The sequence below is a fragment of the Grampus griseus genome (assembly GCF_964374135.1).
Source record: "Grampus griseus genome assembly, chromosome: 3".
Classification (NCBI taxonomy): domain Eukaryota; kingdom Metazoa; phylum Chordata; class Mammalia; order Artiodactyla; family Delphinidae; genus Grampus; species Grampus griseus.
The window spans coordinates 82,337,524-82,352,009 of NC_139019.1; the positions used below are offsets into that span (position 1 = coordinate 82,337,524).

A 14,486-nucleotide genomic window follows, 5' to 3' on the forward strand; every position below is an offset into this window, starting at 1 on the left:
ATGGCTAGAACCTTTAGAACAATGTTAATATAGAAATATTAAAAACAGATATCCTTGTATTCCTGGTTAGTCAATGTTTCATCGTCTTAGTCTGCTCAAGCCACTATAATAAAATATCATAGATTGTGTGGCTTAAACAACAGACATTTATCTCTCACTGTTCTGGAAGCTATGTCCAGGTCAAGGTGCAGGCAGCTTTGGTGTCTGGTGTGGGCTGTCTTCCTGGATTGCAGAACATCACCTTCCTCATTGTTATCCTCACACAGTCAATAGAGGGAAAGCTTTGGCCTCTTCCTCTTCTTAGAAGGACATTAATCCCATCATGGGGTGTCCACCCTCATGATCTTACCTAACCCTAATTATCTCTTAAAGGTTCCATCTCATAATACTATCATATTGGGGATTAGGGCTTCAACATATGAATCTGGAAGGAGGGGGAAACACAAACATTCAGTCTATAATCATCACTAAGTATGATGTTAGCTGTACATTTTCATAGAATCCCTTCCATTATTAGTTTTGTACTTGATCAGGAATAGATGTTGCACTTTATCAAGCATTTTTGACATCTATTGAGATTATAAATTTTTTTCATTTTTAGTTTATTTATATGGTAGATTATGTATCAATTGATTTTTAAACTATTAAACTATCCTTGCATCTCTATATGAATCTTGTTTGATCATAATTTAGTTTCCTTTTAATATACTATTTGATTCCATTTATTAAAGTTCTGTTAAGAATTTTTGCATCTATACTCATGAGTGATATAGGTCTATAGTTTTCCTTTCTTACAATGTCTTGGTCTGGTTTTGAGATCAGGACAATGCAGGTCTCACAGAATGAGTTAGGGAGTATCCATTCCTTTTCAATTTTCTAGAAGAATTTGTATAAGAACAGATTTTTAAATGTTTGGTAGAATTCCCCAATGAAAACATTTGGGCCTGGAGTTTTCTTTGTGGGAAAGTGTTTAACTACAAATTTGATTTATTTGCTAGATACAAAAATTAGCTATTTCTTCTTAAGTGAGTTTTTGTCTTTCAAAGGTTTTACCCATTTCATGGTAGTTGTTAAATTTATGGGCATAAAAGTTGTTCATAATATTAACCTATTACCTTTTTATATGAGTAGAACCTATACTAAAAACAGATCTCTAACTTCTGATTTTGGTAATTTTCTCTCTGTAGTGGTTTAGCAATTTCATCAATTTTCTCAAAATAACACCTGCGATTTTACTGATTTTCTCCATTGTTTTTCTCATTTCTACTCCACTGATTTCTGTTCTGATCTCAACTGCATGCTTTGTTCTACTTAATTTACAATCAGTCTGCTTTGATGTTTATAGTTTTTTAAGGTAGAAACAAATGTCACTGGTTTGAGACGTTTTTCTTTTCTAATACAGACTTTTAATGCTATACATTTTGCCCTACATACTGCTTTAACAGCCTCCCACAAATTTTTTAATGTGTGTTTACATTTTCGTTCACTTGAAAATATTTTACAATTTCCCTTTAGGAGAAATTATTTGACCCAAAGTTTATATAGAAGGTTTTTTCAGTTTCCAGATATCTGGGGCTTTTTCAGAAATCTTTTTTTATTATTTCTAATTTAATCCCATCATGGTCAGAAATTGTACTTCCATTTTATTATTTGATCCTTTAAATTTACTGAGTTTTGTTTCATAGAATATGGTCTATTTTGGTAAGTATTTTATGCATTCTTTTTTTTGTTTGTCTCTTTGCCGTACACAGGCCTCCCACTGTTGTGGTCTCTCCTGTTGCGGAGCACAGGCTCTGGACACACAGGCTCAGCGGCCATGACTCACGGGCCCAGCCGCTCTGTGGCATGTGGGATCTTCCCGGACTGGGGCACGAACCCGTGTCCCCTGCATTGGCAGGCGGACTCTCAACCACTGCGCCACCAGGGAAGCCCCTATTTTAGGCACTCTTGAAAAGAAAGCATATTTTGCTTTGTTACATGACATGTTCTACAAATGTCAATTAGGTCAAGTTGGTTGACAGTGTTATTCAAATCTTTTTTATCATCACTGTTTTTTTTTTTTCCCTACTTCTACTAAGAGAGGAATACTGAAATAGCTGACTACACTTGTGAATTTCTACATTTCTCCTTGCAGTGTATAAGTTTTTGCTCCACATATTTTAAAGCTCTTTCATTAGGTTCAGAATCATTTAGGATTGTTATTAATTTTTGATGAATTGGCCAATTTATAGTACATAATGACATTATTTTTTCCTGCTAATATTGTTTGCTCTCAAATCTGCTTGGTCACTGATATGAGCTTTCTTTTGACTACTGTTAACATGTTATATCTTTTCCCATCCTTTTACACATAATCTACTTGTGTCTGTATTTGAAGTGTATTTCTTTCATGCAGCATATAGTCTTGCTTTTTTGAAATTAAACTGAAGATTATCTTCCTTTTAACTGAGATACTACAACCATTTGCATTTAATGTGATTACTAATGTGGTCAGGTTTGAATATATCCTCTTTCTATTTGTTTTCTATTTATTCTATCTCTTCTTTGTTCTCTTTTTCTACTTTTCTGCCTACTTTGAGATCAAACAGTTTTGGAAAATTCTATTTTAACTCCTGTGTTGGCTTATTAGCTATATTTATTGTTTTTTAGTGGTTGCTTCAGGGTTTACACTATACATTTTGACTTAATACAGGCTACCAACATATGACAGCACTTCATGTAAACCCATATTGCATGTTAATCTGTTTTAAACAATTGTTTTTAAAGAGATTTAAATAAGAAAAAATGATTTACCTAGTTACAATTTCCTTTGCTCTTCTTTGTGTAGTTTATATTTTCATCTGGTATTCTTTTTAATGTCCTAATTTTTGTCTCTTTAGGCTCAAAGGTCAGTCAAAAATCTGTGCCAGTTTTTTTGTCATCTTATTAGATGCGTTTTGCCCACTTTGCTGGAAGTGCCAGCTTCTTGCCAATGTCCAGAAATAGTAAATATACTCAGGGTAAAATGCAACTGCAGAAGATTGCTTCTCCTCACAAGGTTTGCCTTTCTCCAGGATTTTGGTCTTTAAATTCCTAGTTGCCTAAACAACTGTCTGATGCCTTTAAACACATTTTTAAAATGTTATTCAGCTTTTCTAGGTGTTTTCAGTGGGAGCATTTGTCTGCCATAAGCCACTTCATTGTAGCTCAAGTGTAAGTCTTGTTTTCTATACTTATTTTACTTGCTTAGTCCTTTGGTTTCCAATTCCAGTTCCGTTTCTCTTCTTTAACATCAATCTCTGCCCAGTTCTTTGAATTTTTGCATGTTTAACCTAAAGGAGACATTACTCATGCATACTTTCAGATGTCTTCAGTTCCATTCTTTGATAAGAAGGCAGACACACCAATTCAAAAACAAAGGTAAGACTGGCTTTGTACAGACAGTATGGTCTCCTAGTTGCTACTCACTTTAATACAGATTTCTACTTCTGGGTGCTGATTAATTTCAATATGTTTTTTTTTCTTTAGAATGAATGCATAAGCAGTCATACTACAAGCTATCATTATGATATTTCTGCCTTTAAAGTGAAAGGTGAAACTATGCCTTATGTTTCTTTTACATGTTCAATAATGCCAAGAATGATATGAGCATATTAGGCTTACTGGATAAATAATTATTAATCGACAAACAAATATATTGTTGGGATTAGATGTAAAAATCTCATATACATAAAATTATATTTACCCGCCATAATCTTCAGTGATCCCAGCAAATGGTATTGAATCACAGTGTACAAAAATTACAAATGCAAGGAGTACAAGTGTTACAGCAGATGTAACCATTACAAATCTCATAAGGCCTTTACAAGACATTTGTAACTTGGAAATAATGATACCTCCCAGAATCTGGCCAAGAGCACTTCCTGGAATTAAAACAAGTCCTAAAAGAAAGGAGGAAGAGAAAACACAGTTAAAAATAGCTAAAGATAGTACAGAAATTCATACTTTGAGGTAATCCCCTCTGCTCTAAACATAGAGCAAACATAGATTTAACTAAGAGACCGAGACAAAACTTAAAGGCATGATATTAATAAATACCTGAACAAACCCTGATCCCTAAGAGAAATACAAATTTGTGAGTGGGGCTGAAGCTATAGGCCTAAAGGACCTAGAATAAGAGGCTCCACAAAATGTTTTACAGCAGTTGTGAGAAGAAATACAATAAAAGGCATACCAGAGGAACAACATTTGAAAATTTGTAGCTAAGAATGAGAAATTTCAATAATTAAAGAAATATGGGCTTCCCTGGTGGCGCAGTGGTTGAGAGTCTGCCTGCCGATGCAGCGGACACGGGTTCGTGCCCCGGTCTGGGAAGATCCCACATGCCACGGAGCGGCTGGGCCCGTGAGCCATGGCTGCTGGGCCTGTGCATCCGGAGCCTGTGCTCCACAATGGGAGAGGCCACAACAGTGAGAGGCAAGCGTACCGCAAAAAAAAAAAAAAAAAAGAAAAAAAAAGAAAGAAATATTAGTCCTGGGAATAAAAGTACACTCCAATTACTGAGAAAGAGTAAAAATAAATAAATATTAAATCACATAAGGTAAGGAAACTTCATAACATCAAGATTAAAGTGTAAATTGTAAAAGCTGCCAGAGAGCCTGTAACTTGCAAAAGAATTATAATTATAGCTAATTTTTTAAAAAGATAAAATTAATAACCTAGACCAAACACACATACACAATCCTGAGGAGTGGGGTTAGTAAACTGAAAGTGAGTAGTGAAAATTTCCTAAACCAACCGAGGGGGATAAAATGAATAAAAAATGAGTCCATTGAGAGAGGACAGAATAGTGGGGGGGAAAAAGAAGCAAAAGAGAAGTGTAATAAACAAAATGTACAATTAAAAAGTTAAAAATTACTTAAATATGTCAGAATTTACAATAATGATAAATGGACAAAACAACTATTAAAAAGATAGAGTATCAAATTTGATATTTTTAAAAAAGGAAAGCTTGAAAATAAAGCAGTGAAAATATATGTACCATGAAAATGTAGATCATGAACATGTATATACCTAATGACAATGCATAAAACAAATTATGTAAACACTGCCTAGATTTCAAGAAAATTAAAAATCTATAAACAAAGTGTTCTAACTCAGCTTTCTCAGAGACAGAGACTTAGCTTACAACACTATTAAAGATATGGAAAGTATTAATTGATTTGAACAAGCAGTTATTTCAAAAGAGAAGAGCCTATTTCTACAAACTAAAAATCTCTTTTCAATAATTCATGGCTTAAGTAAAAATACGCTGATGAGAATTAAAAATGCTTAGAACTGAACAATAATACAAATTAAATACATCTAAATGTATGAGATGCTACTAAAAATCTATAACTAACGATACCTCCATTATAACTTGTTAGGAGAACTAAATGAGTTAATATTTAAGTGCTTAGAACAGTGTATAATCACATAGTAAACATTATATGAGTATTTGTTAAAAGGTAGAATTTACAGACAAATTCATTTATTAGAAAGCAAAGAAGTACAAATAGTGTAGTGGTAATGTTTATTAAGAAAATTATGGGAATTGGAAGAGAATCAGAGGGTGAGCAACAAGGCTGCAGTTAAGAAGTCAAGAAGAAGTAAACCACATTTTACCTCATAATCTCAGAAATTAAGGGCAGTAGGTATAACTGAAAGCAAGAGTGAGGTAGACTTAAAAAACAAGAGGATTGGATGGCCGTCTATATAAAATGTTTGATCCCCAATTCCTATCCCTACCCACAATGCCAGAGAACCCTAGGTTTATTCAGTTTGAACCCAACAACTATAGAGTTAAGAAAACCAATTACATCTGTGAGCAGAAAACTGAGAACACAACTCAGCTGAGAAAGTATTGGCTGTCAGGCTTATTGCCTTAGGCAATAAGAAAATACTGGACACTGGGAGTTCAAAAATTAAATAGCTGGGTCCATGAAAGACTACCCTGAAAGGACATAAAACAGTTGAAAATTCAACTGCAAAGCACAGAACTTCCAATAAACTTCTTATGTAAATACTTTATTGGTGTACAGAAAAATATACAAATCAATATTACACATTTGATGAATTTTCAAAGTGAACATAACTACGTAACCACACCCAGGTAAAAAAATCAAACATTACCAGAAGGCCAGAGGCTCTTTCGTGCACCTATAGGATTTTATAAAATATGAATCATAAAGTATGCATATATTATGACTTCTTTTATTGGACATGATGTTTGAAAAATCCACCCATGTTTTTGTATGTAACAATAGTTCATGCCTTCTCATTGCTGAATAGCATTCTAGTATATGCATACAATACAACTTATTTATTCACTGTGATGTTGCAAATTGTGCTGCTACTTTAAAAATTCATGTATATGTCATTTTGTAAATGTTTGCATTCTGTTGGGTATACTCTTAAGAGAAGAACTTATGTTGGGTATATAACTAGGAGTTGAATTCCTGGGTGAGGGAATATGTATAGGTTCAGATTTTTATGATACTGCCAAACAGATTTATAAAATGATAAACCAATTTACATTCTCACCAGTAGTGGATAAAATGTCAATTGCTCCACATCCATGCCAACATATATCTTTCTTTTTCATTTTAGCAATTCTGGTGAATGGGTAATAGTATTGCATTGTGATTTTAATATGCATTTCCCTGAAAAACCACTGAAGGTGAGCACATTTTCACATGAATATTGGCCAATTGATATCATCTTTTATATAATGTCTGTTCAAGTCTTTTGTCCATCTTTATTGGATTATCTGCCTTTTTATTATTGTCAGATTTTTTACATATTCTGGACACAAACACTTTGTAGAATATTTCTATTGAAAAGGTTGTTTTGCATGCATTTTCACTCTTCATGCTGACATTTGATGAACAGAAGTTCTTAATTTTAATGTAACAGCACATTTTTTTTCTTTATGACTATGTAATTTGTGTCCTGTTTAATAAATCTTTGTCCTCTCCAAGCCACGAAGATATTTTCCTATGCCTTATTCTAAAAAGTTTTATTGTTTTACCATACACATTGAGATCTGCAATCCATCTAGAATTCGTATCTATGTATGTAGTGAGGTAGAGGTCAAGATTTGTCTTTATTTAAATGTACTATAACTACTACTCTATTTATTGGGCAACAATTCTCCACTACCCTCTGATGCTGTATATCCTACAAGTAGAAGTACTGACTGCTTTTTGTTTCATATTTTCTAGGGTATTTCTATAGTGAACATGCTTGGATAAACCAGATAGATCCCCTTTTAGAGCACTTTTGTTGTGGCTTCACTATACTAATGCTGTGGCTCCAATTTCAAAATATAAAATAGGTAATTATTTTTTACCTATTTTAGGCTTGTACTGTATATGCTCTAAACTCCAAAAGTGATACTGGAACACATAAATTGTTACCCTTGCTCCTCAAGTATGGTCCAACAGGAACAACATAGAATCTCAGGAGGACAAAGTAAAGACCCAACTCTCATTATGGACTCACATGAAGCAGAAGTAGTAAGAATTGCAGTATCTCAATTCAACAGACCTTATGTTCAGTGAAAAAAATTACCAGGGGCTTGAGGTTTACAGTGGATTAACCACCAATTGAATTCCATTGTTCCTATAGCCCTGGACGTTCCATACACTGTGATGTAACTAAATTTTTGGCACAGACCGATGGCACTGGATACACTGTCCGGGACATTGCCAAAGTCTTCTTTTGCATCCCTCTAGCACCCAAAGAAAAAGACTAATTCTCATTCATGCTACCAGGCCACAAATATACATTTGCAGTATTCCCTCAGGAGTACCTAAATTCCTCTTCCATTTACTACAAGGGGGCAGGTCAGAATTTATTGTGACTACCACTACACTATGATGCCCAAAGCTTTCAGTGACAGACGTTATTCAGTTGGCTGTAGGGTCAGAAGCCTGACTCAATGGCTCTGACTCTGGTATTAGCACACCATCACCAGCAAGGGTGACTGATCAAGCCTAACAAAATCCAGAAGTCTGCTCGTCGAGTTTTGGGGGGATTCTGCAGACAAAATCACAATGCTCTATCACTCTGGAGGTTAAGGAAAAATTGTCTCCCTTCCCCCAACCAAAAGCCAGCCTAGCATCACTTTGGATTCTTGAGTATTAGAGACAGTAGCCAATTCACTTGGGCATTCTCTTTGGTCTTGTATAACAGCTAACCCACAGGCCTACACTGGATGCTAATCCGCAAGCTGTGGTATGCTCCCTACTTTGAGGTACCACAAACCTAATAACCTATTTGAGCTACAAGGCTCCATGACTGATGATTTTGTTTGCTGGAGCCTATAGAGAAGGGAGGAAGTCCCCACTCAGAAGCATCGTTGGTTGTATAGGACTCACCGACTCCCTGAAACAGGTACATTTAAAAGCAACTCAGCTTACTACTGACCCCTTGTCACAACCAAAGCTCTGACCCACAGAGACTTTGTGATTCTGTGGACTGATATTCTCATTTTGAGATGAACCAAAACAGACTCACCACTAACCATTTGACAAGCCTTACTTGTCAACTGGAATTGGTGTGTTCAAGCCATGGGGGTGGGTCACAAGAGATCTTCACATGATTAAAGAAACACCACCAGTATCACAGAGCCCTCAGAAGACAGTGGAAATCTCTTAAATGTACTTACTTTTGGTTACTCAGGGAAGATTTCCAGAGGGACTACTGATACATTATTTATGTGTACCTTGAGGGCAGTTATCTTTATTACTCTAAGAGTAATCCAACTAGAAAAGGTGGTACAAAATTTGTCCCTAATTTTAGTTGAAATAATCAATGACACCTCATCCCCAGAAAGCACTCTGGTCAGCCTCAGTCACTGATCATCATTGTTATGGATGACAGAATTGACCAAAACTTCATCCTTGCAGGCCAGGGTAGAATATATGCAATTGCTAATGCATTCTTCTATGCCTGGATTAATACCTCAGGCTAAGTGGAAAGGTCAATATGGAAACTTTAGGAGAAAGCCATCTTGCTTTCTAAGGTAGACCCTGAGGGTCAAGAAATTTGTTCAGCTGGCTTGGTCCAGGAATTTGCCAGCATGATTGAGGCCAATACTGCAAGTGGCCTTATCCTGTTCTTTGGAGTCCTGTTGATATGAGCCTTAATTAAATACTCTATGAAACAAATTGAATGGGTTTAGTCCCTATCTCTATTAATTAATCAGAGTGTCAAACAATGTGGTATACCTGTGGAAAAATCTGTCATGGCCCCTGAAACTGTGTCATGTTTGGCTTTTGGACTATGTGCAGTCTGACAGTGGCATGCCCTTTATCACAAAATCTACTCAATAATAGGCTGATAGTCAATGTTTTTGCACACCTTAACATTTGTTTTTTATTTGGCCCACATGTTTTATGTTCCTTCTTTTTTTCCTTTCTTATTTTTTTAAATTATTAGTAAAAATTTTCAAATAAATATACTCATTTACTATTCTTCTTACTATCCTTTTACTGGTTACCTGCAAGTTACAGTATGCATCTCTGACTTTTTATAGCATAAAATAAATGATCACATTTACCATCTTTCCATTAATGCTGGAACTGTAAAACATTTAATTCCATCTGCAACCTCTTTTGGACAGCCAATTCTCAATATCTAGTAAAACTGATGTACACAATAGCAATGCCTCTTGAACGTCTAAATATAGATCAACTTTTACAAATGTGCACAAGGAGACATGTACAAGTCTATTTGTTACTGCACTGTTTGGAAAAGTGAAACAGTTGGGGGCAACTTCATATCCTTTTATATGATATGGATAAATAAACAGTATTCATAAAATAGAATCCCACAGCACTGTTAAAATGCACTAAATAGAGATCAACATGAATCGAGGAACATAATTTCAGATGAAAGTAACAGAAGAGTACATACAAAATGATATATGAATTTTAGAAACAGATTGTATGCACATAGGTACATAAGAGGTAAAAATATTTAAATGTGAGAGAAGGATGAATTCTAACTTTAGAAGAGTTGTTACCTATGGCGGGGGGGAGGGAGAGAAATGGGATAAAGAAGAGGTACAGAAGTCTTACAAAGTTTTATGTGTGGGGGGACCTTGAAGATGGCGGAAGAGTAAGACGCGGAGATCACCTTCCTCCCCACAGATACACCAGAAATACATCTACACGTGGAACAACTCCTACAGAACACCTACTGAACGCTTGCAGAAGACCTCAGACCTCCCAAAAGGCAAGAAGCTCCCCACGTACCTGGGTAGGGAAAAGAAAAAAGAAAAAACAGAGACAAAAGAATAGGGACGGCACCTGCACCAGTGGGAGGGAGCTGTGAAGGAGGAAAAGTCCACACACTAGGAAGCCCCTTCGCGGGCGGAGACTGCAGGGGGCGGAGGGGGGAGCTTCGCAGCCGCGGAGAAGTGCACAGCAACGGGTGCGGAGGGCAAAGCGGGGAGATTCCCGCACAGAGGATCGGTGCCGACCGGCACTCACCAGCCCGAGAGGCTTGTCAGCTCACCCGCCGGGGCGGGCGGGGCTGCGAGCTGAGGCCGGAGCGCAGGGAGGGGACGGGGGTTGGCGGCTTGAACATAGCCTGAAGGGGTTAGTGCACCACGGCTAGCTGGGAGGGAGTCCGGGGAAAAGTCTGCACCTGCCGAAGAGGCAAGAGACTTTTTCTTCCCTCTTTGTTTCCTGGTGCGTGAGGAGAGGGGTTTAAGAGCACTGCTTAAAGGAGCTCCAGAGACGGGCGCGAGCTGCGGCTAAAAGCGCGAACCCCAGAGACGGGCGCGAGCCGCGGCTGAAAGCGCGGACCCCAGAGACGGGCGGGAGACGATAAGGCTGCTGCTGCCGCCACCGAGGGGCCTGTGTGCGAGCACAGGTCACTCTCCACACCCCTCTTCCGCGGAGCCTGTGCAGCCCGCCACTGCCAGGTTCCCGGGATCCAGGGACAACTTCCCCGGGAGAACGCACAGCGGGCCTCAGGCTTGTGCAAAGTCACACCAGCCTTTGCCGCCGCAGGCCCGCCCCGCACGCCGTGCCCCTCCCGCCCCGCCGGCCTGAGTGCGCCAGAGACCCCGAATCAGCGGCTCCTTTAACCCCGCCCTGTCTGAGCAAAAAACAGACGCCCTCCAGCGACCTACACGCAGTGGCAGGGCCAAATCCAAAGCTGAGCCCCTGGAAGCTGTGAGAACAAAGAAGAGAAAGGGAAATCTCTCCCAGCAGCCTCAGAAGCAGCGGATTAAAGCTCCACAATCAACTTGATATACCCTGCATCTGTGGAATACCTGAATAGACAACCAATCATCCCAAATTAAGGAAGTGGACTTTAGGAGCAAGATCTATGATTTTTTTCCCTTTTCCTCTTTTTGTGAATGTATATGTGTATACTTCTGTGTGAGATCTTGTCTGTTTAGTCTTGCTTCCACCATTTGTCCTAGGGTTCTATCCGTCCATGTTTTTTTTAAAAAAATTTTTTTCTTAATAATCAATTTTAATTTTAATAACGTTATTATACTTTACCTTCTTTCTTTCTTTCTTTCTTTCTTTCTTTCTTTCTTTCTTTCTTTCTTTCTTTCTTTCTTTCCTTCCTTCCTTCCCTCCTTTAGACAACGAATCATCCCAAATTGAGGAGGTGGTCTCTGACAGCAAGATTTATGATTTTTCCCCCTTTACCTCTTTTAGTGAGGGTGTATGTGTATGCTTCTGTGTAAGATTTTGTCTGTATAGCTTTGCTTCCAACATTTGTCCTAAGGTTCTATCCGTCCCTTTTTTTTTTCCTAAATAAGAATTTTTTAATTCAATAACTTTATTATACTTTATTTTATTTTTACTGTATCTTCTCTTTCTGTCTTTTTTCCTTCTTTCCCTCCTTCCTTCCTTCCTCCCTCCCTCCCTCCTTCCTTTCCTTCTTTGCTTCTTTCTTTCTTCCTTCCTTCCTTCCCTCCTTTCCTTCTTTCTTTCCTCATACTTCTACTAATTCCCTCTACTTTTTCTCCCTTTTATTCTGAGCCGTGTGGATGAAAAACTCTTGGTGCTCCAGCCAGGAGTCAGGGCTCTGCCTCTGAGGTAGGAGAGCCAACTTCAGGACACTGGTCAACAAGAGACCTCCCAGCTCCACATAATATCAAACGGCGAAAATCTCCCAGAGACCTCCATCTTAACACCAGCACCCAGCTTCACTCAACGACCAGCAAGCCACAGTGCTGGACAACCTATGCCAAACAACTAGCAAGAGAGGAACACAACCCCACCCATTAGCAGAGAGGCTGCCTAAAATAATAATAAGGCCACAGACACCCCAAACACACCACCAGACGTGAACCTGCCCACTAGAGACACAAGATCCAGCCTCATCCACCACAACACAGGCACTAGTCCCCTCCACCAGGAAACCTACACAACCCACTGAACCAACCTTAGCCACTGGGGACAGACATCAAAAACAGCGGGAACTACGAACCTGCACCCTGCAAAAAGGAGACCCCAAACACAGTAAGATAAGCAAAATGAGAAGACAGAAAAACACACAGCAGATAAAGGAGCAAGATAAAAATGCACCAGACCTAACAAATGAAGAGGAAATAGGCAGCTTACCTGAAAAAGAATTCAGAATAATGATAGTAAGGATGATCCGAAATCTTGGAGATAGAATGGACAACAGAATGGACAAAATGCAAGAATCAGTTAACAAGGACCTAGAAGAACTAAAGATGAAACAAGCAACGATGAACAACACAATAAATGAAATTAAAAGTACTCTAGATGGGATCAATAGCAGAATAACTGAGGCAGAAGAACGGATAAGTGACCTGGAAGATAAAATAGTGGAAATAACTACTGCAGAGCAGAATAAAGAAAAAAGAATGAAAAGAACTGAGGACAGTCTCAGAGACCTCTGGGACAACATTAAACGCACCAACATTCGAATTATAGGGGTTCCAGAAGAAGAAGAGAAAAAGAAAGGGACTGAGAAGATATTTGAAGAGATTATAGTTGAAAACTTCCCTAATATGGGAAAGGAAATAGTTAATCAAGTCCAGGAAGCACAGAGAGTCCCATACAGGATAAATCCAAGGAGAAATACGCCAAGACACATATTAATCAAACTGTCAAAAATTAAATACAAAGAAAGCATATTAAAAGCAGCAAGGGAAAAACAACAAATAACACATAAGGGAATCCCCATAAGGTTAACAGCTGATCTCTCAGCAGAAACCCTACAAGACAGAAGGGAGTGGCAGGACATACTGAAAGTGATGAAGGAGAAAAACCTGCAGCCAAGACTACTCTACCCAGCAAGGATCTCATTCAGATTTGATGAAGAAATTAAAACCTTTACAGACAAGCAAAAGCTGAGAGAGTTCAGCACCACCAAACCAGCTTTACAACAAATGCTAAAGGATCTTCTCTAGGCAAGAAACACAAGAGAAGGAAAAGACCTATAATAATGAACCCAAAACAGTTTAGAAAATGGGAATAGGAACATACATATCGATAATTACCTTAAATGTAAATGGACTAAATGCTCCCACCAAAAGACACAGATTAGCTGAATGGATACAAAAACAAGACCCATATATATGCTGTCTACAAGAGACCCACTTCAGACCTAGAGACACATACAGACTGAAAGTAAGGGGATGGAAAAAGATATTCCATGCAAATGGAAACCAAAAGAAAGCTGGAGTAGCAATTCTCATATCAGACAAAATAGACTTTAAAATAAGGACTATTAAAAGAGACAAAGAAGGACAGTACATAATGATCAAGGGATCGATCCAAGAAGAAGATATAACAATTATAAATATTTATGCACCCAACATAGGAGCACCTCAATACGTAAGGCAAATACTAACAGCCATAAAAGGGGAAATCGACAGTAACACATTCATAGTAGGGGACTTAAACACTCCACTTTCAGCTATGGACAGATCATCCAAAATGAAAATAAATAAGGAAACACAAGCTTTAAATGATACATTAAACAAGATGGACTTAATTGATATTTATAGGACACTCCATCCAAAAACAACAGAATACACATTCTTCTCAAGTGCTCATGGAACATTCTCCAGGATAGATCATCTCTTGGGTCACAAATCAAGCCTTGGTAAATTTAAGAAAATTGAAATTGTATCAAGTATCTTTTCTGACCACAATGCCATGAGACTAGATATCAATAACAGGAAAAGATCTGTAAAAAATACAAACACATGGAGGCTAAACAATACACTACTTAATAATGAAGTGATCACTGAAGAAATCAAAGAGGACATCAAAAAATACCTAGAAACAAATGACAATGGAGACACAACGACCCAAAACTTGTGGGATGCAGCAAAAGCAGTTCTAAGGGGGAAGTTTATAGCAATACAAGCCCACCTTAAGAAGCAGGAAACATCTCGAATAAACAACCTAACCTTGCACCTCAAGCAATTAGAGAAAGAAGAACAAAAAAACCCC

General features: G+C 37.9%; 1 protein-coding gene across 1 annotated transcript in view; it reads right to left on the minus strand.

Moving 5' to 3' along the window:
- The window catches only part of LOC309819842 (solute carrier organic anion transporter family member 6A1-like), a gene marked incomplete at both ends in the record, with an annotated part of 96,303 nt that overhangs the window by 34,187 nt on the left and 47,630 nt on the right, over positions 1-14,486 (minus strand). The window contains one exon of the mRNA XM_082650310.1: positions 3,725-3,920. Coding sequence (XP_082506436.1) covers positions 3,725-3,920 — 196 coding nt within the window. The remainder of the gene's footprint in view (positions 1-3,724; positions 3,921-14,486) is intronic.